Raw genomic sequence first — 26,124 nt, 5'->3', positions numbered from 1 at the left:
AAAACCCGAGATTTCGCGTCGACTTTGCTTCCACGAATTATAGAGGGCATACTCTTTTAAAAGCGCATCTTAAAATGAGTTATTTCACACCGACTGGCGTCATAGAATTCAGTAACAGCATCCATCCGTCTTTTGTGTTAAGAAGCGAAAAAAAAAAATAAGGTGCTCCTGTGCAATTTTACAAGTTCTTCTCCAAAATCGCTTATCAAGTATATTCGAGAATAATGCGTTGGTACAAAAAATACTGTCCCTACAAATTATTTTACGACTATACATCAAGGCCCTGTTTTCTTTTTTAATTCGCAGAAAATATCAATACAGCCTTAATTGTCACTTGCAGCTATCTGAACCTTATCAAGCAAGATTTGCTTATTCAAAAGATTCTTTCCCCGACTTATTTTAGTATTTTGTGGTACGATAAAGTAAACAGACCCAATAAGGTAATATTCAGTGGACAAGTTAGTGTGAGATTTGAAGTACTATAAATGGATTTGAGTGAAGAAGGCATCTTGGTTTAGTCGATTATCATTATTTTTTTTCTCTCTATGATAAAAAAGAAGTAGCGATGGTATATCCTACGAAAGAGAATGAAGTGGCATAAACACCATTCGTGATTCTATGATCATAGCGTCCACACTATACTATGAAATAAATTGTGCAATTATTCAAAGTTTAGACGGACACGATTACGATAATATACAATATGTATATAATTCTTTGTACAACGTCATCTTTTCTCATCACTCTAGAAGATGTACATTGTAATTTTGAACTGCCGCTAAAAAAAAAACAGTGACTGCGCTCTTAAAGTGGTAAGCATGGTTACAGAGCTATATCAATCATGTCAATCAATGGGATTTGGTGCGTTGTGAGATTGTTAACGAGATGTACGACCAGCTTTACAGGTATTTTTCTTTTCTTTTCTTTTTTGTACTGAATGTTATAAGATTGATCGTATGATTCAAGTGAATCGTCATTGAATAGTGAAACATTTCACAGGCACAAAGTTTTTATCACTTACAATTTTTTAATACAGGGTTTTGGGGTTTATTGGCTAGAAACTTACCATAATAGCACAGTTTTCTTTAGAGTGGTTTAAAAAAAAATGAAGCAGTATAGTGCACGTGTAGATTCAGTATAGTACAAGCAAGTATTTTGCTTTCCATGCAATTTCGATATCGCCATCCAATCAGCTTATTTAAAGCATTGTAGTGATTGTCACTCGTACAGAATGTCTCTAGTGAGGTGTGAGATTCTCATGATCATGTTTTTTATGTCGTTGGCTTGAAAAGACACTTAGCGACTGCGTAGTAGTTGCGTGGTTGGTTTTGTAATAGCTATAAATAATGCTTTCGTATCATGTGTTCAGAAAGTGATTGCGTTCTCATCGAAATATCGTGGAAAATCTCTCTGGCGATCCGAATTTCGGGGTTTGCTTCCTCTTCTTTCCTCAGTACTTAACTGTAATCAGGATATGTCGCGTGTGTATGTGTTTGTGATTGCCGAGTATGCAGATTCTCATTTTTTTTTTTGACTCACTGACATGTTCAAAAGGCAATTCTGGACTATTAAGTAGTTAATCTGTAAGGGAAGAGTGACATTTTATAACAGTGAAAATTTGATCAAAATCGGATAAAAGTCAGTAAAGTTAATAAAATTGTAAATTGTAAATTGTAAAATGTTTCGTATATGTTTACCCATCAGTTCACTGGCACTAATAGGGAAATGAGTGAGCTGATATTCTCATCCTCTTGCAATATTTTCTATCAATAATGTGTAAACCCCCCTCCCCCAGCTTAAGATAAAGTAAAACGTGACTGAGATTAGCGTTTGCGATACTAGTATTATATTTCCGTGAGTTCATTTAATTTAGATACTGCTCGAGGATGTTGAAAGTTTATATTGAGCCTTAACTTTCGCGCGCATGATTGTGTCATCAGAAATCACACTGACATGAATATGAGATATCGCGCGTCGAAACTTGCCACACAAAATATATTGTTTTATGGAAGATGAAAGAACTACAAGATATATGACTAAAGTAATTACTACATTCAATCAATCAGGAAGAAAACTGTAGAGTTGAACCGATTATGATTGCATCAAACTTAAGTTTAAGAAATAAATTATATCAATACACTATATCAATGTATATAGGCGACAGATTGTCCACGTTACCCATGTGGGTTCTAATGTCGGAGTTTTGCCGACATGCCTGTATAACAACTTGTAGCACTGGCGTTTCAGCACGACTGTCGGGTCACTGGACTTCAGATGATGTATTCACGATTTCTTTGTGTCTTGGATATAGAGGCAGTTGATTTATTCAGTTGTTCGTATAGCAGACTGAAACTGTATTCGCGATACATGTACACACATTTGAATTAAATATGCATAATATGAATATGCATGATCTTTCTTACAAAATATATTTCACTTGTTTTATTGTGTATATCATTTTCACTTGTTATATACGTCTTTAGCAGACATCAAATTGTGACGCTCTTTGATGAGCTGTGTAGCTAAAGGGATGTGATAGTTTGGTTAAAATGGGGATTCATATTTTGACGTTTTTTGCAAGATAATTTGAAACTACTTGTGAAATGTTAAAGAGCATACAATTATAAGAGACACTCAAAGTATATTCGATGGAAATCGGTTTTGAAGTAGCTGAGATATTCAAAACCATGTAAAGCTAACTGGTCCTAATAAAAGATGGATCCCCACTTTGTATACAGGACCCGTTTGTTTGGGGGATCTCAGCCATTTCAAAACTAATTTCATCAAATAAACTTTCAATTCCTCTTAGAATTGCATGCTCTGTCATATTCCATAAGAGGTTTCTCGGTATCAGTTGGAAAATTGGAAACCTGAACCTTATCTCAACAAAAACTATACAATCCCGAACTAAAATAACTAGAATAACTATAAATGTTTAAGAAGTAGTACGGAATGACATCAGAGACACTTTAGACATACAGCACTGGACATTTCTGCAATGTCTATGAAATGAAATACACATATATTCAACACTTAACTCGCACCCATAACCGCTATGGTGACCGTGCTTTTTCCGTTTGTGCCCCCCTTCTTTGGAACACTCTCCCTTCTCACATTCAGACCTCCACCTCCGTTGACATCTTCAAAAAGAAACTTAAAACTCATTTGTTTTTAGAGCAGAGTTAATGATTATGTAGGCCCTGTATGCATTGTATATTTGTTATTCTAAGCTGATTTGTATGTTTGTTTGTTTGGTTGTTTAGCATTGTAAAGCGCTTCGAAACGTGTTGTATTAAGCGCTAAATAAATATTTCATATTATTATCATTATTATTATTAACAATTACATGTTTAACACATGCATTTTCAAATATTTTGAAACTTAAAATAATGCATTATATACACTCAGAAAAACTCCCTGGAAAAAGTGAAGTGATTAATTAGATTTTTGTTTGATAGTTTTGTCAATCACCAAAATTTGATGTCCATATAACTAATCTTTAACTTGTTCACTGTTATCGATAGTACTCATAAGTGTGTCATTACCTGCCATGTATACAGAATACGACCATGGGCCTGGTATGATGTTGACATGTTCTTTGTTTTGTTTTTGTTTACATTACCAATAAAGACATGACAACAGCAGAGAGAAGGGGGAGGGATTTACTGTTGCAGGAGAAAGAAAAAAAAACGTTCAACCATCTGGTAACAACAACAACGAAGGTTAAATGTCCACTGATGCTGGTGTTGAGTCATTATTGTCGGGTCTTCAAGAGGGCAGCCCCCACGTTCTGTTACTTGTCATTGTCATTCAGGATTACAAGAGCGTTAATCCAGCCAATTCCGTCGACTGGCACCGTGGTTCTGTACTTGCAGTTCCATGCAGGCCATAGTAGAGCTTCGCTTCATGGATTACGGGACCTATGGCCTACATGAAGCCTAAACCTTGCGGTGGAAATTGACATGGAATTACGTAATTCAAACAAAACAACAAAAAACAGCGGTCTTTTAATTATAGCACCATCTTCGTGCAGGACTTAATTTAAAGAGTCAATGTAAAGACTAACTTATCTCACACCACACAAATATTTATTCTACTAGGCTGTCTGCATTATTTGGAAATACCTTGGAAGTAAAGTCTGGGTACTGTTTCATGAAAGTTGTCAGCGCTGACAACTTGTCAGTCACTGACAATTACCATTGTAACAGTCAGTGACAAAAGCTTATCAACCAATCAAAACCGAGGATTTTACTGAAATTGTTAGAGACTGTCAACTTGTCAGCGCTGACTAAATTGATGAAACACCCCCTGGTCCGTAGTGTATGTTATACTGTGCTGTCCATTTGCTATACGCAAAAACATTATGCTGCTTTGTGCGTTTGTGTGTGTTCTTCTTTCGTGTTTGTTTTTACAGTTTACACGTTGTGATAAACCTGCTCTTATTTACCATTGGGTGATTATCATCATGTGAATCGAAGAACGGAAATCCGAGTTTGCTCGAACTTTGTTTCCACAGAGTCTTATTCGGATCATAGGATAGCAGCACGATTGTTATATACACGTTGACGTGTGTCCTCAAAGCTCAAGCATGAATGTGTATGCGAACGAGAACGATAGTCAGTTTTTGTAAAAAGCAGTCGGATAACCCTGCCTGAACAACCTGGATTGGGTCTCTTGGAGCCGCCTTTGTACGTGCGTGTTTGGTCTTTGTCCCGCCTTTCTGGTCTGATCTCGGAACGAACGATCTGTAGCCATGGAACCAACCGTTGGCGCCAGGGGGCAGCTAGCACGGCTGGTCTCATCAAGGACTCACCGTGACGACAGGCCTGGCATCATCCCTCTAGGTCTCACCTCTCGCCAGAGGATCTCTCGAGTTTGTGGGATGATCGCGGAGACAGGTACGTCAATTTTGTCCCATCTTATTTCGCAAGGCGATCGTAGTCCCAATGTCCCTTTATGTCCTCCTCAATCTATCGCTACCGTCCCATAATCGTTCCCCTGGTCTTATCTTAGATCTTATATCTTATATCTTTTCGCATTTCACAAACGATCTCTCATCCTGCCTTCCAAGTTATTGTGCGCTTAGAAAAAGCGAGTTTTCACCTTGTAGTTATCACATGGAGAACACACAGACTATACCAGCCAGACACAGACACACGAACAAACGAAAAAAAAAGAGACAAAAAATCTAATACGCATTTAGTCAAAATATGGTGACATATTTTCATTTCCATTTTCATAAAAGTCACCACTCAATAATTTGTAGGGACTGAAGACAGTGTAAACAGAAGCAGTTTCCATTAAAGTAACCCTGTGAGGTCTCTCCCTCCCCTCTCTCTTTCTTTCATGTCTTTCCTGCAGGTATATACAATAATTTGGAATATATTTGATTATCATGATCCATGTAGATACTTTCGAAATATTCGTGAAAGGTAAATCGCTTCATGATTTTAACGTAAAAGAGAATTTATACAGTAAGTGCTTATGATTCCACATTTTGCCAAGTTTGAGCGGCTACAATAACTCATCATTAACAAATCGGAATAAATTCCCATGCAGGAGTTTCGTAAATATATATATAAATATATATATATATATATATATATATATATATATATATGATTATAAAGATACAAATTTTGCATGTCACTAATTACAAACATAATATTGGACAATTAAATGCGGAGAATCCGACGAGCAGATGTATCTCTCAATACTGTCGATATAGTATCACGTTAGGAACGGTTTTCACCATATATACTCATATAAATTATTATGTATCATGCCGTATAGGACCTACAGTGTATCCTCTGTGTTCTGCAGTAGTAACTCATGGTGTGGTATAATGCACTTGCTGTGATATGCTTTGTGTGAGTGAGTGAGTGTGTGTGTGTGTGTGTGTGTGTGTGTGTAGGGAGGGGGTGACCTTTTACGTCAAGCAGGCATCAAACTCCCCCTTGGGCAGGTCATTAGTCATGTTTGTGTATATGACCGATGTCTATTTATACCCATTGAGGCGTTTTATGGTATTCGGCTATTATGCACTGATATAATGTGAACTTGCCTTCATCAAAGAGAGAATATAATGCGTCGCGTATTCAGAAAATATTCTATTATGATGAACTGGGTTCTTTATTGGTTGCACTATCGCCAACAGTTTAATTTGACTACCGAGGAATGTGCCTACACATAGGAGTTTCGGTCAGTATTGGTTCGGATGTTACACAACAGGGGTTCAATTCCTTTATCTCACTGCGACATTCGTTCCTACTTCCTTGTCCTCTATGTACGTTTCCTCTCTAATACAGGAGTCCAAGAACCACTAGGGGGGTGATGGGGGGGGGGGGGGGGGGGGCGGCTGGAGAGCGATACCCTTTTGACGCAACCATGAACCCTAACAATCCCCCCTTCCCTGGTCGGAGCAACGTTGATATGAGAAAACATCAACAACATAATGATATCTTTAGAAGTTCAGATTTTAGGGAAACCAAGATATCACAAATTATTGAAAGATTATGAGCAGTGTTATTAATCAACCGACTTGCATGGTGTTGAATTTCTATCTATATACACTCCAGTATTCCCAACCATTATCATGCAGCAATCGCTCTATATGTCACCTTGATTGTGCTTAAATCATCTGTACGTTTTATTGGGGTTTTGTTTAAGTTACCCTGACTCATGAAAGAAATCTAATTTACTGAAACAGTGATGAAGGTTGAAAGTATGTTTCCTTTAGGATTACTTGTGTTACCAAATATCACATTACAATTAAGGCTTATGGTTTAAAGGCAGCTAACCAATTGATGGAAAAAAATGTCCTTTCGTATGATTAAAAGTCTTGTTAATCAGTGGTATCACTCATATTTTCTCATAATTTCGTGTCTGTGAATGAATAGTATATTGTAGTATCAGTACACGTCTAACACCTGCAGACGAATGATATTCTTCTGTACTCAACAAAAGAAATAAAGTCCCGTGGTTTAGATGCTAAGATTCAAGACGAGAAAGAAAAAAATATCAGTTTAGTAAACAATAATCTAAAAACAATTTACGAATGTAAATTTTTGAACACTCACAGAAGCTAACTTTGAAGCAATGTAGTTTGGGTGTTATTTTGTTTTGTTTTGGTTGTTTTCCTCTGCTTTTTTTTTCCTACTTGCATGAAAGAATAATTGGCCAAATTACATCCCAAAAACAAACAAACAAACAAACAAACAAACAAACAAATCAAAATACTTCATTCCAGCTGCTGTTAAGACCGCTGGAAGTCGATGGGCTTCAAGGGATAAACGTAATTCAAAGTTTACAATCATAGTGTAACACGAGCCGATTAGCAACGCACGAAAGACAAAATACTGTGACGCCTATAAATGTTAAAGCATTTCATTATCATACTTCTCTTCCTTTCTTTTCATTTTTGTCCTTGTTATTATTGCTGTAGTTAATTTATCATCACTATTTATCAGTATAATCATAGTTATTAATTACTTTCACTATCATTGTCACAGTCATGAGGGCATTGTTTGAATGGATATGACTCTGGCTTTCAGTCGGAGGTCTCGAGTTCGATCCTATCATAAGTGACGTCCTTGGACGAGATGTTTTTACCCAGCATGTCCGTCTCGACCCAAGTGTGGTAATGGGTAAATAGATATAGTGGCAAGGCTCTCTGGTAGAGAAGTGCTAGCACTGGAGAGGCTACCCTACGTATAAAGACCATCCTAATATCATCATCACCATAATCGTCATCATCATCATCATCATCATCATCAACAACATCATATTTATATTGCAATTGTATGACCAAATAAATAAATAGATAAATAAATAAATAAATAAATAAATAAATGCATACATACATAAATAAATACATAAATAAATACATTAATGAACAAATAAATAAATAGATAAATAAATAAAATAATAATCATCATCACCATCATCATCTCATAGCAATTTCAGCTCACTCGGAACTGCTCTGCCAAGGGGCCCTTCAATATCAATACATTCAAAATACAATTTGAGTACAAAATACATCCTAGCAGATAAAATGGTAACTTAAAAGGAAAACTAAAATAATACAAAACTATTGAAAATCAAACAAAAAAACTGTACAAGAAAATTAAATGATTGTATATACACAAGTAATTTAAGGGAAAAACAAATCTGGGGAAAGATAAAGGACACATTTGCCTTCACGCAAATACAAATTATCGTCGTGATTATCAGTACTATTGTTCTTACTTATTTCATTGATTATTCTTATCATCGTAAACATCATCGCATTATTTTGAACATCAGGGGGCTACGCATTTTGGCAACACACCAAATACAGCACACACAATCTCTCCGCGATGATCGTAGTCTGTGAATGAGAAAGGTTTATCCTCGCTGACTGATAAAGTTAGAGGGCGTCCTTCTCTTTTTGTCGCACATTATACGGTATTGCTGTCGCAGAGATAATAAAGTCTCTAAATTTGGGGGTTGCAATGTACATGTAATAATTGCAAAATTGTCTTACTTTGGAACCTTTTCTAAACTAGTCAGAGACGCGTCATAATGACGATGTGTTCATGGGGTATGAATTATTTTCGATATTTACCTTTGAACAGACTGAAGGTAGTGCCAATACGATAATGAGAAATTCTCCGAATTGCAACCGCAGTATGATCAAAAGACACTGATTGGACGAAGCGCCCGCAAGCAATTAAAATTGGCAGCACCGATTGCTGCATAAAGGTCACAGGGGCGGATCCAGAGAGGACAGCAACCGGCGCACGCCCCCCCCCCCTTTATTTTTTGTTGAAACAAAAGAAATAAAAAGAAAAAAATGGGGGGAGGGGTGCGTGCGCCCCCCCTTTAATTTTGTAAACACGCCCCCTCTTTACGGAATTCCTGGATCCGCCCCTGAGGTCATAAGGTGCGCATAAGTTCCACAACTGCTGAAAAGAAGAAAATGATTAGAATATATGTGATAATTTTGACGGTAAAGTGTATCATCCAAAATATTTCTCGTTTATATACAGTGAGTGTAGTATCATTGAAAAGATTTTGTTTTTCTTCGTTTGTATATATGTTTTAATGGTGACTTCACTTTAAAAAACGTGAAAATGGTGTTTCTCTGTTTTTGTATCAAAAAATTGCAAGCAAAGTAATGCTTGTTGAAAACTTGGGAATACATTCGTAACCTGTTTTACCTTTAGTTTATTTAATCTTATTATATTATTAATGGAGAGTGCATGACTTCCTTTAAAGGTTCGTTATCATGGTAATAATTTTTTTTTTTCCATAAATCTCTCCCAAATGTAGAGCATGATAGTTCTCAAAACTATTTAATGCTGGGGTGTTTCTCTTGTTGTTTTATCGCGTATTTGAACATCAGCTATAAAGTCAACAAAAGTTCGAGAATGTTTCTGCACTGAAGGATACGACACGATGCTATATCTTTTAGCATGTGCACGTTGTGCAAGGCAACACAAAGTGCGCAGTTAGATACACAAGTGAACGACGAATTAAAGGCAAACCTACTGTAGTATATAGCCAGAGACAAAGGTGTAAGTTTGCGATGACCTGGAATGACAGGCATCAGAAGTCACCTTGGCGAGCCGTGACTGAGTTAAAGAAAGGAATACGCATTCAATATGAGCTCCAATACTATCATGGAATGCCATATTACACTTTGTTTACCTAGAGCACAGCGTCCTGCAGGCAAATTTGGGCGTTATCATTGTGATTATTATTGATGCAAACGCATAGTGTTACTGTGAAGGATGCATCTGTTTAACCATCGTCGTTCGAGATATCCAAACTATAGATGCAACAATGAGCAGGCAGCAGTTTCGAAATGAAACCTTACACCATCGTTGGGGGGGGGGGGAGGGAGGTGGGGAGTGAACAAAGAAATATGATGTGCACTGGCGTGTGTGTATATAGGCAGTTTAACTGACAGGCGCGCATTTGTAACATAATGAATGATTCCCTCTGCATGCAGTCAAGTTAAAGCTCTTGGTTAAAAAAGCGAAGATAATGATCATGAGAATAAAGCAAAGTGCAGCATTCCATATTCGCAGGTCTACACAGCATAGTATGCGGTGATGAAAGTGCGTGTAAACCATAACACACAGTCTTGGATAAGAGGAGAAAAAAACACCAACAACAACAAGACCCCGAGATAGATATTACAAGCCCTAACTGACACTACAGCAGTATCAGCGCAGCCTATTTTTATGAGGTAGCACATGTGCATAATAGTATACCGGATGCGGCAGTTTGTTTCGACGTTGTGTTTTATTGCAAGATAGAACTTTGTATTGATGAAAACCGCACGCATTCGAGAAAGTCCGTTGGCATCTATAATGTCTTACAGAAATTGATGAACGCATATCATGAATACAATGTCATGACTGATATTATGTGAATATAATGCCATTTTTACAAGTTACTTGACACTAACTTGACACCCCCTAAAAAAAACAAACATACAAAACCAAATCTATTTTAGCTTTGACAAACTCTTTGGAGTGGGAGAGGAATGTCAGGTGTGGTATTTATATCTAAATAATCATAAAAATATGTATCTATGAGATTGATTAATACTGGAGGCTGGAAATGTCTGAGTATAGCCTAAAATTCATCGGAAACGAAATCGTTTTACATTCAATGACTTCCGGGAAAACAAAACTTGGTCTGAGTATGTCAGAAGGTGGAAAGAGTTTGTGTGGAATATCAATCCCTTACAAAAATAAGATGAATAATAGATAAATAAATAAGTAAATTGATTAATCAATGAATTATATAAGTAAATGAATAAATAAACAAGTAAATGAATAAATAAATAAATTAATTAATTAATTAATACATAAATTACTTAGTAAATGAATAAATAAACAAGTTAATGAATAAATAGTAGATAAATGAAAAAAAAAAATTAAAAAGGGATGAATATGGCATACACACTACACCATATAGGGTCAGACCACCAAAACTTTCTTTTTTTTTAATTTGGTAGGCCAACATTGAATATTGAACTATTGCTTCTCAAGCTTAACTGTCTACGATATTATCAATGAAAAATACTTCCATGTCGCGATTAAATAAAAAAAAAAAATGACAAGCCCATTAGTCATGTGGTATAGTCTGCTCAATGTGTCCTTGATTAACGCCATTCCCCGGTGATCAGGAAAATCAATATTTTGCAATCAAGCGGAGGATCTCCAGTCTGTGTGAGTTGCTTTTCATTGCAAAAACAACAAAACGAACGGACTGAGCGTGGAGGCCTATGTTAATGAAGAGGCGGAACTGATGTTAATCGATAAATTTGTTAGAGGGCCACTGGCCTCATGCAGTAAATGGAATCTTGTAAATGGCTAGTCTTTGGCAAAGACCCTCAAGCTATAATAGTATAATAAGAGCAAGCGAGGGTCATCGCGCGAGACTAGTCAAGCAACCGACGGGAACTCAGACCCCCAGAGCCCCCTTCGTTCAGTATAGTAGAAAGGCCGACAGATAGAACGTTATAGCAATATTTTATAGCAATGCGTTATAGCCCTATAGCAATCGTATTTTCAAAACATCTTCATGCTATTCACTCTCTTTTCGTATTTAAAGAATGTTTGATTATTCGTCAATGATACAAGAATTTTGCAAAATTATTATGACCCGATTTGTCATCAATAGGGAGCATAGGGCCTATAGGTCCTAACAACTATCGGAAACTTTCTTAGATTGCAATAATGTTTGCATATACCTTTTTGGCTAATATTTTGTATTATCGTCGTCACCCAACTGCGATCATGTAATATCAGTGTTATTTCACACATTTCTTGTGCATGATATGTGTCAATTTCTGCAGGTGTATGTAAATCATATTTTTTACTTAAAAAGAACAAAAAACAGAGAGCAGGTGATCGATGCCATGAGGGCTAAGGATTTTTCAAGTAAAGGTATCACATAGTTCTCATCTTGATGGAGAGAAGGTAACTGAGGAGACACCTGTGTTTTACGCAGTCACGTGAATAGAGAAAGGGCAGCGGATATAAAGTACTCATTCAATCATCAGTTATCGCTTCCACTACAACCGCCACTAATTGCATAATTATTGAGACTTGTCTTGTTACAGAATGGACATCTCTTCAGTGATAATAATTTCTACGCGGACTACTCCTTTCTCTCGGCTCTGTCCCTCTCTCTCTCCCTTTCTTATTCTAATTTTCGAAAACCGATGAGTGCGCGAGCAAACTCTTGAGACACACACTGAAACAAATAACAAAAACAAATATGGCGGGTGACTCAAAATAAAAGGCCAAAGATTAAAGAAGAAAAATAAACAAATGGGGGAGGGGTGTCGCGTATCCAAGAGTAACACAAAACTGGCCACAAAAATTATATCCCAGTCCAGTTCGAAAAACACAGATTCCTCGCTCGTAGTTTATTTAGTGCCAAGCCCGACTTGACATGGCAAACATAAACTAAAACTGCAGTAAATGGCGTCGGCACACCCTACAGGTTTTGTATCTGATGTGGGGGAAGGCATGTTGTAAGCCGCTGGCTCGCTGTTGTAACGAGTATAATGAGTAGAATCAGGGAGTTATTGGTAGAATTCTATAACTCTTGAAACGTATCGTTGTGATAGACGCACTACCAGTACTCAGCGTGTCTACGGCGCGGCGCCGGCGTGACCCACCCTTAGTGACGATACAGTATATTTCGCTGATGTTAACCCAATGCACGGTGCGCTCGCAGACGGCCAAGTGCGAATTGAAAAGGGAGCTAGCGCACTCCATTGCTGAGCGCCGTGCGGAGGAATGGAGTGAAGGTAGACTAGATTCTAAACTGTTCTCCTTTTTTTTAACATTCCTATCGTAATGGTACAATTTGCACGAGCCTCGCCAAGCAAGAATATTGAGAATCTGAGTAAATTCTCAGGATTGCACCAACATAACGCTTGAAGCAAGTAGTGCGTATCACGGTTTTACGACAGAAAAATCAAATCAGTCCAGAATGTAGACTATGTCATAAGCTGTATCTCAATCCTTGTACACTCGGCACTATCATCATTCAGGACCATTGAAGTAGGTGAGGTTCTTTTTAGTGCACCCTGCGTGAAAAAAGGCTACACGTTCTAGTTGAATAGCATAGCAGTGTGTGCGTACGTTCGAGCCGTACATGCATGACCGCTAAATCCCGTGTGTGCATGATATGCAGCAGCGGTAGTTACGTGGAATATTGTGTAGGGCCAACAGCGAAAGTAACATCAGTACTCAGATGGACGATGTTCAAAGCTGATGGATATAAATTATGACAACGGATCTATTAAGTGGATATTATTCACGCTGTGATATGGACTTTCGTGGAATCACTGTTTTTTCTACGCAATCGTGAAACGTCTCGTGAAGGAACGATGATAAACGAAGTGGTGCTCGATTTCGAGTCCACGTACCGCACAAGGACTCCATACCCTACCGCTACCGGAGGTTGTGGGGAACAGAACGACTGCAAAACCCACAATCACAAGATTCGACGGAAAAGGGATAATTCACCTATCGGGGACAAAGTGTGGAATTCCCTGTCGTATTTCTCCTTACCGAGTATGTATGAAAGAAATAACATAGTTCCTTATGTTGTGTATCTTATTTTTCTACGTGCAACAAAACCGTGTCATGTTACAGATGATAATCATTTCACATTGATGGAATTTTGCGTGTGTTGCATATTTCATTTCATCTATGGATGTAGCCGCGTGTGTACATGTACATGTAGTACACTGACTGAATGTACACTCACGACTTCATCACTTGCACTTTCGATGTTATGTTGGCAGTGATTGTTTCTATTTACACAGGGTCGCGAAGGCATTCATTCGGGGTAGATATTATGTCTAGCACGTCATGTCATATCAGTGGAAATCCATTCTTGTATTAAAACATGGTTATCTGTAGGCTTGTTCATAATTTTCTTATGATCTTAATATTTTCAGTTTATTTCGGATGTATCGTCTACCATGCATACATGTACCACTGGAGTGAATGCATCATCTGGTCGACTATCTATGAAAAGAACCGTTGTTGTACTTGTACAGTTGTACGTGGTGTAGATGCATGCCATGCCCATTTGTAAAGCCCATAGGCTCGTTACATTTTTGCAAGTCGATCTAAATCGACCAGCAAAACTCTATGATAATTAGTATTTACTATTAGACCCTAGTCATGGAATGCAGAAATTAGCTCCATTTTCGGCAAACATCTGCTAACTGCTAGACAAAAAAAAAAAAGAAGAAAAAAAAAAAAAAAGATCACCGGGACTCACTACACTAGCGATTGCTCTACAATGTCAGTGTATACTAATACTACAACCACATTGTACGTGTTTGTATATTATATTTATAAACATATTAAAAGCGATACCTTGCTAGTTTTTATCCGATATAATTATATACCTAGAGCTTGATCTAGGCCTGCAATACTTTGGTGATGGTGAGAATGATGATGGTGTAATTTGTTGGCATGTCTTTATATTGCTGCTTGAGACACATACATTGTTATTTGTAGAATGGGTATTAATATCAAAGACGTACATGTACATGTAGGTCCTACTGTAGTCATATCCAGGGTCTTCCATTCTGAAACTTTCATCATATGCTCATTAATACTCGTATGTTCTCATTACATTTACATTGGCAAAGAGACAAACAAATCAAAGCTAGCCGTGGCTCTACGATGCACATCAGAGAGGGCACTTTAATTGAAATCGGATCTATGGCTCTGAATCGGACAGGATAATTAAATGTATCTCGAGAAGAGAGAAGTAAGCCCACAGATTATGCTTGGGTAAATCTCGACAGTCTGTATCTGGGCAGTTTACAGAGTCAATCGGAAGACAATGAAAAAATAATCTGGTTGTACGTGAGAGGATTTTATCTCCCGAACCTTAGTCACGATTGTGCTTCGGGTTGGTATCGCTTAATCGTAGTGTATGTTGTGAAGAGAATCTTTGAAGCATTCCCCCCCCCCCCCCCCCCCAAAAAAAAAAAAAAAAAAAAAAACGAAAGAAAAAGAAGAAAGAAAAAGCAGTGAAGTGATACAGAAATCCTCGATTGTTAACGGCAAAGTTTGGTCTAGTATAGTGTGTTTTAAAGAGAAGTATAGACCTACGTTTGTGACGCGTGCAGTTGTCACTCCCACGTCACTCCACAGCTGTTACCTCGCACGGTGAGTGACTCAGGTAGTAACCGCAATATTACAAACGGTGAACTAACCACTTCCCGTCTCTATGTATGCTATTCGTGTGAATGGCAAGCCGTGCCCTTTGATCTGGACTGGGCCTCTTGATATAGCATCGCGATAGAAAACCATTGATAAGTGCTCTATAAGCCATCATTCCATGATAAACTCGTGTACACATTGGTACAAATGACCTTTCTCTTCTGTCAGTTGGTGTATCAAATCTAGGCACTTCACTCGTCTTCAAAGCGGCATGGTGTATTTCAAAGCTTGCCCGACGTATACAATTTATTGTAATCATGATTATTATCATAATTATCATCATTTTTATCATTATTATTATTACATCATCATCATCGATGATATACAAAGTTCTGCACTATAGTTTGACATTTGCTTTTCATGATCGCACTACATGTACTAGGTGCCGGATGCTCATTTTATACTACATTGTAGATGTACCTGTAGTATACCGACGATATTTGTACAACAATATTCGACCATTATGGAGTTTAGCTGTACAACCCTGGTAGAGACATTCATCACGCATGACAGGCCTCGCTGCAAAACAGAATTAGATACTGTCTCCGTGTCTGATCACGGTTTCAGAACATTGGGATGATTGTTAATGACAAAAACAACAAGAAGAACAGAACACGAGGTGTCAATTACAATGTATAACGTTTGCTTCTGAAGGAAAAAGAAATAGCGTGGATGTTATGACCTCTGAAATCCATTGGTCAAGACATCGAAGACATCAGACATCTTGAAGTGATCCTGACAGGTAGTCTGGACTTGTAATCGACAAATGACCATTGGTGTGCAAGTTAACCTGCGCATTAACTTGAATTATATAGCCCGTGCATTAGCTTGTGCGCACATTCAATCTCATTTGTATCCTGGAAACGGCTGCATGTGCAGTGACTACTGAACACACTGGTGTTGCCTACATACTGTAGTATATACTAGGTGGTCTTGAGCAGAATTGCACAGAGACTGGTATGGTCAGACTACAAAAACAAACAAACAAACAAAAACAAACAAACACACAATATCGTGGAACAGAAAAAAACAACAACAGCCCAAAACAAACTGGGAGATTAGTACTCCTGGCAGACCATCTCCCCACCCCACTCTCGGGCTCATAACTTGTTGAACAGACCATACAAAGTGTACAACAACATAATATTGTAAAGTGCCACTATTAATACTTATATGATATTGACTGGCCCTGAGGGAGGTACCAGAAAATATTGCCCAAACTGAAAGCATATTGCCCGAGTCGAAGACGAGGGCAAGGTAATAATGCATGATGTACATCATGTAGCCTTGTACACAGTCTTGAACGGATTGTCTCCATCCAATTAGTGCCCTGTAACTATATGCCTAATTGGCGTCGCGTCATGAATGAAATCAGACCTGCCCGGACCATTGCGCATCCCGAAACCCAAAACAGCATTGCAAAAAGATAAATAAATAGAAAAGAGGATAAACAAAAACAAAGACAAAAATACACTAAACTAAAATTGTTTTTGTTATTTGCTCTTAGTTTTATCCAGATTTCTAGCTTTCTCGAGATTTATAGAAGGCACAATCGATCGGAATATAAATAAACGATATTTGATTGATTTTAAGCCGTCTTGAACTAGCAAGTAAAATATTCTTATCTGCATCTCCAAGAAGGTATTCTTGGCATCAGACGTATCGTTGCATATTGTCTCACACTATAGTTTGTGTTTGTTTTATACTTACTTATACTTACATACAAGTGTTCATCGTAACTACGTTGTATATAGCGTGAACAGTTGCTCCTTAGCTATATACACTACTGTACTGTTTTATGAAAGCTGTTTAATGAAACTGCCAAACTCTTCAATTTATACAATGTAGGTCCGACTTCGATGAAATACGTATTGTTCATGTTTCGTCTGCATGAATTTTCCTCTATTTTCACGAAGGCCATAATACACTCAGACTGGTCCATTTATGGCTGAAACATCATATTGCACCAAGCGTTAAGAGTGATATCTTTCTATTCTTGCCGTAAGTTGAATGTGCCAAGATAATAATAAACGGGATAAGTTTGAATACAGCTTTAGTTTAAATCGCCAAACTGAATATAAATACAATATTATCAGATCATTAGGTTTGTTTTATGTTTTTTTTTTTTCTTCTGTGAAACACAACGAACGATTTTGTCGGCCTATGTTGTGAGTGATGCGAGAATAATTCGGTCTTATGCATGACATCGACGATAACAACAACAACAACAACAGCAACAACAACAGCAGCAGCAGCAGCAGCAGCAACAACAACAACAAAGAGCATAGGGAAGGGGGTGTTTCATAGTCATCATCACAACTGTTTTCAACCTGATCCATATGTATTTTTTCACAGCCCACGCCTGCGCACTCCCGTTAATATGAGATTCCAGATAAATCATGATGATAATGTCAACAACAGTTGAATCCCACGCATCCCTCTAGGCTCTGCCAAACAGTTATGTTCTTGTGTGGCGTTTCCGCCCGTTTTGCCAATATTTGTACGTCTTTTTCTTTAGTTTATCGATGTGTACGTTGCCTTATTTGATTAAACTTTCCATCATTTTATGCACACATTGATAGTTGTGATTTATATCGGTGTACATGTACGTGCGCACTTCGCAGACACGGCATGACCTAATGGCTTCGTATCGCTGGGGTGAAAATCCTTACACAACATTCGGTGACGGAGGTTCCCCTACCTCACGATAAATAGTACAAAAATTACGAAACTTTGGTTCGTTTTTATGAAATGTCGATATTGCCCGCCACTAATTTCTCCTGCAAATTAGATGCGATGATGATGCTATTGCCTATATAATAACCAACCCTTCTGCTGGTTTGTATAGAGTTACCATAAATATAATTGTTTATAATGCAGGCGATAATTTGTCATTATCGCAATCTTTAACTTATTGTACCTCGACCTTTTAGAGTAACCTGATATGGAACCAATGAAAGAGACGGAAACCTACATGTAATTTCTTTCACGCACGTTGTTGTTCGAGGTTTGTGTGGTTTTTATCTCGTTTGCCGAAAGCGGAAGCTATATGCATAGGGGTCATTATTCCGTCTTCATCGTCGTCGTCGGCGGCGGCATGGCAATTTGGTGCACTCTCAATAACTTTCAGAGTTTAAAACTATGGCCACCACATCCACACCACGTACATCACTGTAAGATCCAGGGCAAGTTCGAATACATTGGTTAAGTCTGACAAGGTCTAAGGTCAAAAAGTCATTGAACTTTCCCGGGTAAGCACTGTACTCCCGGTAAAATGGTGAACTCGATAACTTTCCACACAGCTTTGAGCTATGACACCAGACTCACGCAAGTACATCACCTTAAAAATGCTATAACCCAAGACCGACTACTGTATGGGTGAATTCCGAGAAGATCAAAAGGTCAATCAACTTTATCTGATATTTTATAAGCACTGTAATGCAAAGTATCGTGGTGTGCTCTCAATATACCTTTCCATGCTGCAGAGCTTTGAAATGTGGCCACCACATTCACAATACGTCACAGGTACAATAAGTACATCACTTGAGATCCAGGTCAAGTTCGAATATTGGTGAAATCCGACAAGGTAAAAGGTCAATAGGTCAATGAACTTTCCCGTCCAAAGTTTTGAGCTATATAACAATCAAACTCTCGCCTTGCATGTACAGTTTAGGCTACATCACCTACATTGTAAGGATGCCGGTCAGTTCGAACATTGGTGAAGTTCGAAAAGGCCAAAGGTCAAATGGTCAAAAGGTCAATGAACTTACCTTGACAAACAATGGTATTCACAATATTGGGGTGTACTCTCAATTACTTTCCACAGCTTTGATCATGAAATTGAAATATGTAGGCCTACACTAAAGTGTACTGTTTAACGCACGATACAGATGACGGTCAAGTTTGAATATGGGTCAGGTTTGACAATGTGTAAAAAGGTCAGAAGGTCGATGAACTTTCATTGCAAAACATTAAAAATAAAATTTTGGGGGTGTACTCTCAATAACTTTCCACAGCTTTGAGCTACATGTATGACCATTTAATTTGAACACACAATTAGGTAATGTCATATAAAGATGCCGATCAAATGTGAATATGGGTCAGGTCAGACAATGTCAAAGGTCAAACGGCTAATGAACTTACCCTGATCACTCACTCATCTTGTTGAGTTTAGACGTGAATTTGGTCTTTCTCATTAAACCAGGCACATGGTTAGAGCCACTTGGCACTATTCATTTTACTCACAGGCTATTGTCTAGCAATTTGTTGTTTAAAAGCTTTCATTCTATCAACTAATGTTGTATTAGTCTCTAAATCTTCGTAAATACCAGAACGTATACCCCGAAACAAAACAAAAAAGTAATCAGCAGATAAAAATTCATAGAAATGTGCTATGAGTCGTAATGTGATCATTATGATGTTTTACTCATGACATCAGTTTTATCAACAAAGTTGTCTACACTGAATACATACAGCACTGGACAGCATCCTTTTCGTAAAGTCTGTTTTTAAGCCAAGGAACAATTAGAATAATTATCACACCCCATGTGTGCTCAAACAACCAAATTCAATCAAAAAGAAAGATATGATAGAAGTTATAGACCGAAGTTTGCAAGTTTTCGTTTTACTCAAGTTTCGCGTGTTTTTCGCGCACTGGTGGATATCGGTTTTATTCACATCCATCCACACACATTGCGGTGAATTACAGACCGAATGTGAAATGCTCTAGTATAATGCTGGCACTTGTGTTGCTTTAAATTGTCGTATATCGAAGGCTACTTCTGCATGGGCGATACTTTCATCACGTGAATGCACTTTACCATCCATTGAAATGGCGCTGAAACTTCCGCATGAAGATCGTTCTCTCCGGTATAAAAATAAGTGAATTATAAAGAGATGACCTCTTTGGTGAATTAATTACTACTTATACTGCATAATAATTATCCCCGTTCCTGCTCTATTCCCAATGTGGTACAGTGTAGACTTCGTGAGTGTCTCATGTCATGGTGATATTGCACGATGGTGGTCGACTAGAGAAAGACCAAATAACCTGAGCCATGACCTGGCAAATTTTACACATATCCATGTAGTCATGCAACCGGGTTATCTTATTTGCTCATCCTTGAATCGTTTCGTGAATCCACATCCTGATTTTGTTTTGCCTTGTTTTGGTTTGCTTTTTGTTCTTTTTGTGATGGTGGTCTTGAAGCTTCCCGCATCACGTCTTGACCTCAACCAACCACGATGTGCTGAGAAACATCCTTGATAGAAACGGAGGTCAACCTTGTCACCAAGCTAGAATTTGCTGGCAATATTTCGTCAGGTCTTGATCATTACGGGACAAGCAAAAGAGAAAAAATATAAGGAAGAAAGAAAGAAGCAAAGAAAAAAAAAAACAAAGACACAAACAGCAACGTATAGTTGGTATACAAGGTCCGTAAATAAAGTACACGTATAGTTACATCATCTGTTGAAATGCAGTATTGGTTTAGTGCAGTTTGCCATGGAAGAGGTCAGTTGTGACGTTTATCATTGCTGTGTGTGTGTGTGTGTGTGTGAGTTTGTGTTATTTTATCTTATATGTTCAATACTTTTTTCTTTTTTCTTTTTTTTTTTGGGGGGGGGGTAACAAAATGAGTACACTGAAATCTTCATATTACTAAAGGTAATTTTAACTTGAGTCATGGAACACAAACGTGTTCGAAGACGAAATGATTATTTCGTATCGAAATGACAACATTTCGTCTCCGAATTTCCAAGTACTGATTTTGAAATAGGCGTATGCTATAGTGTGCGTACAGGTGGTTGACATTGCTTTTTTTTTCAAAATGTAAAGTGTGTGTGTGTGTGTGTGATGTGATCATCGCGGCTCTGATGACACCAAAGATGTACGTCAAGCTTCCTGGGTAAGATTTCGTCATGTGACTATTGTTTCCGATATCCTATGATATCCTTGGTATCATAAACGCGGATATACTAAATCCTGAAGGATTTCCCCCATTCACCCCCTCGCTCAAATCAAAAGAGGGGTTCCGTGTTCCTCTCTGTCGCTTTTATTGTACGCACTTCCGCGTAATGTATACAAGCTGACCGTGATGAATAAAGCAACTGAACAGAGTAATGAACTGAGCGAAGTTTGATCAAATTTGTACTTGAACTGCTAAAAAAAAAAGTTAGTAAAGCTCACACCTACCCCGTTTGTTTGTGCACACACACACACAAAATCATTAAGATCATGGAAATTACTTTATGACGATGACTTTATGATTTAGAGCAGTAGGCTCTAACCCTTTGTACCCCTATAATCACCAATGATAGATTAAAGTATGGACATAGCAAACATAAATTATATAATAGGCGTAGTGTAGTGCGAATAAAATACGTATATGGGGATTTTTCCCATTAATTTCATCCCCCCCCCCCCCAAAAAAAAAGTAGATGAAAGTTAGTGCAGGTTTATGTCAGGTTATAGGGCGATTATTGTGAAACGATGGAATTACACGTATCACGCCATGGGACGAACATCAGCACTGTGTCGTGAAACTTTAAACGTATTTTGTAATGCACCTTGTAAATTCCATAATTTCCTCATTTTAGGTCCCATCTGGATTAAACCTACAATAGCTGTCTGATTACCTTATGAACCTTTCTGTACCAAGGACATTATTATTTACCATTTGCAGGTGCAACAAAAACCCAGCTTTTATTGCTTCAAAGTACATTTAGTTCTAAAATGTGAGTCAGGGATAGAAACAACCAGTGTGAAAAAAAAAGTTAATCAGTATTATCAATGTTAAGTAATTGTTGATATGCAAAATGTGAACAATAGTTGAAATAAAATTGTTTCTAGACTAAACCGTATACAGTTGTTGTTTAGTTAGAAAAATAGTGATATCTCCGTATATTTTAGGCTATATATGATATGTTTTGTGATACAACAGACCTCTATACAAATATGCATCAAATGTGATATCTTGAACATTTTTTTTTTGTAATCACTGCTCACAAAGGTAAACAGGACCTTTAAAGCAGATATCATCTTCGTGTATCTTTTCCGTGATACATTGTATATGCACTGTACGTCATGGAGAGGAAGGAATAATGTTCTCTTCGTAGAATCGTAGAGTTGTGACTTTCAGATTAAAAAAAACAACAACAACAAACGGAAACAACCTCCAGGGGCCCGTTTCATAAAAGTTACAATTATGGTAACTTTGCCATCCAATGGTAACTACCATGGCAACAGTACTTATCAGCCAATCAAAATCAAGAATTCCATGGAAGTTACCATTGGATGGCAAAGTTACCATAATTGTAACTTTTATGCAACGGGCCCAAGGAAACTGTTTCCAGAGGGATGCTACTTTGTATGCTCTGAACATTTTCATCCCATCCCACGCAGATTCTGAACCTCTCGCACCTCGCTCTAGTTTCATCCCAGTTCTCCTTTCTCCCTCTCTATCAATCCACTGCATGCCACAACCCTTACCTGTCCATAAGTTTGCATATGAAATTTGTGCACACTTCACTCATTGGTACAGGAAGGGGCGGGTAAACTCATGCAGGCGTGGTTTCCATGGTGAGAGCATTGAGAGCTTATACCTACACGTTATCTCCTCTATATCACATTGTCTTTCTTTGATCCAATCGCCACAGCCGCCACCTACACAGTTGTAATTTATGTCCATCTTAAAGGGCTGCTTTAGCATTGGTTGAGGTGAGAATTCAGCTTTTAACTTTTTGTGAGATATTAGAAACCACTTTATGGAATGTAAAAGAAGCCTCCAATTCTAAGAGTAATTCAAAGTTTATTTGATGAAAATAGGGTTGGAAATGACTGAGATATTCAAAAACGAAGTAAAACAAAGCGATCCTAATAATTAAAAGATGGGTTCCCCCTTTTATTATGATTGCTTTTTTTTTTGATATCTCAGCCATTTCAAAACCAATTTTCTTCAAATAAACTTTGAATTCCCTGGGTTTTTTTTGGGTATTCTCTTTGTATTTTCCTTATATCGTTCTAAAACGCATGTGACATTTGTAGTAATCTTTTCATCCAACAGTGACTGCACAGAAACTTTTTAGATTCCCAACTTTTGAACGGGTTGCCTGATTGTCTTTAAACTTGATGTGTTTTACCGACATAAGCTGCATTCACTAAGTATACGTGTATAGAAGATGAACTTGTCCTGTCTGTATAGTGCACTCCCGTTATAACGAACACGGTTATAACGAAATTGCGGTTACAACGAAGTAAAGATTCAGGCCGCAACATTGTTCTCTCTATAACAATGCATTTTGGTTGATTGTTTATTTGTTCGGTTACAACGAAATTTCGACATAACGAAAGAAAACTGCCGGTCCTGAGGACTTCGTTAGAACGGGAGTCCACTGTTAGTATACATGTACAATGCAGTCGCTCCTCCGCGCAGAGGTCCTGTGTACCACCATCAAGTACTCCTGTGCACCGTCAACTCAAGAGTAATTTCCACACATCATCAACCAGCCACATATTATTCATTGCAGTCCATGGTCATTTAACGGTGTGTAATGGACGCTGTGTGAAGTTAACAACATGCAGTAGCTCCATAATTACAACAGTGGACGTGTACGAATATAATGTATCACTTTGTATCATAAGTAAAGCTCGTTAGGATTAATGCATTCGATCCATCAACTAATTAACAGCGCGTTCGATCGCGGTGCTACGTAGAATAGAAAAGGGTTATTTCGAAGGGAGCGGATTTACGGTACCTTATCTCTTTTCTAAACAATAATTGATAATCGAAAATGACATGTCATTCCAAACTCCAAATTTTCTTTGCATAAATAATTAAAATCAATCAACAGAACGTTAACGAATTAGTGGCTACGAGACATGATTGTAAGGAAGTTATGTGATCTGAAAGTGATATTGGACACACCTACACTTACACACACATGACACACCCACGCAAACAAAACAAAAACCCCTCCCATAGTTTTGTACTAAAAAAGAAAAAAAAATCGGCAAATTTGTTCCACCATTACTATGAAGGATACACTTCAGTACATGGACGTCTATTTGGGGAAAAAAATGACAAAGCACGAAAACGTTTCTTTTCATTTCATTGCCCCCGCACTTAAAAAATTCCATCTTTTCAACAGCGTTTGCATCATAAAAAGAAAAAAAATTGTATATGATATACAAGTGTATTATTCCATATATTGACGAAACGATTGTGCTAGTGGCTTTTTCACAGTCGCCACTGTTGTGTGCAGTATCTTCGCCCACATGCGGCAAGCTCTGGCGACCACGCTGCCAACAGGACACAAGATAAAATTACAGTACTGAGTACACTGCATTTGACCTTGCACTGTTGCTATCCGTGGTCCTCGTAACACATGGACAACACACGTGCAATGATTGGCACGCATAAAAATTATGACTGTGTGTGCGGTAGTTTAGGCACCTATATGTACGAAGTGGAAAGGAGGCGCATGTGATAGCATGTGTGTGCGTGTGTGTGTGTGTGTACATTGTATGTGTGTGTGTGCGTTTGCACAGGAATGATAATGTTTCTTCTTTTTATCTCATACCCAGACAGCTGTTCTGAAACAAAAGCTGAGAAAAAAATGAAACCTTTGCAGGCCTTACATAGAAAATTAATATCAGTCACCTAATCAGTATACGCATCTGGGTCAATAATAATCCACCGGGCACAAAGCCAAAACTGCCTACATGAAGTGAGAATACATTGTACTAGTACTACTAAAGATCAGCGCACAAAAGTGTTGCCAATTTGCAAACACCACTTTACTCATTGTAATGTCACATGTTGACGTTGACTTTGTTAAGTATAGGGAAAGGGGTACGAAGTGTAATTCATGATTTTTGTTGAAAATGGTATTTGTATTTAAGTGGTGAAAGTGATGTTATGTGATGACATCTATAATTTTAACACACTTGCATTGAATTTATGCGTTTGGAACCAATATCTCTGTTCCCATAACATGAATGTACCAATATTCCATGGTCTTCTTATACAATTATTATACGTCTAACGTTTTAATGAAACATATGCTGTTCTATTTTCATCTGTCTTCACTAAAAAAGAATTTGGAACTGACAGGGGTTACCACCACGGGGGTGGCCACCTCCTTGGTATCACCGTGATCACGTTACTTTCGCTTTGACCAGTTGACCGAATGCGTACTGATAATGAATAGTAGCTATAAATCACAGAGCTCTGCCCCAGCGTCTGACTGTAAATGTTTCTAACTTTCGATTTGTCTTCATTGGCTTTCTGTCGCTGTAATGTACAGTATCCCTGTGGTTGATGCACGCTTATCACTATCAACTGTCCATGTTTCGAAAAGCCTAGCCGTCACGCAACATACACATACCTTTGTACCATCTGAAAACATTGACGCCATGCAAGCGTCATGCAATAGTCTGCGATATGTACACGTTTCTCTCAGGTCTCTCATTCTTGAGGTGTGAGTGATTGTGTGTGCAAACAAATTTATGTTTATGTTTGTTTGTGTGTTTGTTTGTTTATTTTTGTCCACTGATGTATGTTGTATGCGTTATATATTAATTGGTCTATAGCGTGTATAATTTGGTCAATGTCACAGCGAGTAATGAAATGGATCTTTTCTTCTTCTTTTTTCTTTTTTAGGGGCTCTAACTACATGTATACAAGCATATATTGTTTCTCAGGAGTCCTAGCCTTTAATGTTATATTTGCTTCTCTGTTATGACTTGCATGTATTGTTTATTTTGCCCAATATAATGAGTGAATGAACGTTTGTATGTGTGTGTGTGTGTGTGTGTGTGTGTGTGCGTGCGTGTGTGTCAGCGCGTTTACCCTCCCTCTCC

The 26,124-nt window shown here is 37.9% G+C and overlaps 1 protein-coding gene across 1 annotated transcript in view; it reads left to right on the top strand.

The window, feature by feature from the left end:
• The first annotated feature begins 13,202 nt into the window (after positions 1 to 13,202).
• Positions 13,203 to 26,124, top strand: part of LOC139741539 (CMP-N-acetylneuraminate-poly-alpha-2,8-sialyltransferase-like) — a 51,656-nt gene continuing 38,734 nt past the window's right edge. The window contains exon 1 of the mRNA XM_071652118.1: positions 13,203 to 13,589. Within this exon, the coding sequence (XP_071508219.1) occupies positions 13,403 to 13,589 (187 nt within the window). The 5' untranslated portion in view covers positions 13,203 to 13,402. The remainder of the gene's footprint in view (positions 13,590 to 26,124) is intronic.

This window comes from Diadema antillarum, unplaced genomic scaffold (genome assembly GCF_040938485.1).
Source record: "Diadema antillarum isolate AM-2024a unplaced genomic scaffold, OU_Dant_1.0 seq00000932_RagTag, whole genome shotgun sequence".
Taxonomy (NCBI): Eukaryota; Metazoa; Echinodermata; class Echinoidea; order Diadematoida; family Diadematidae; genus Diadema; species Diadema antillarum.
This window is presented reverse-complemented; position numbering and strand designations above follow the sequence as displayed.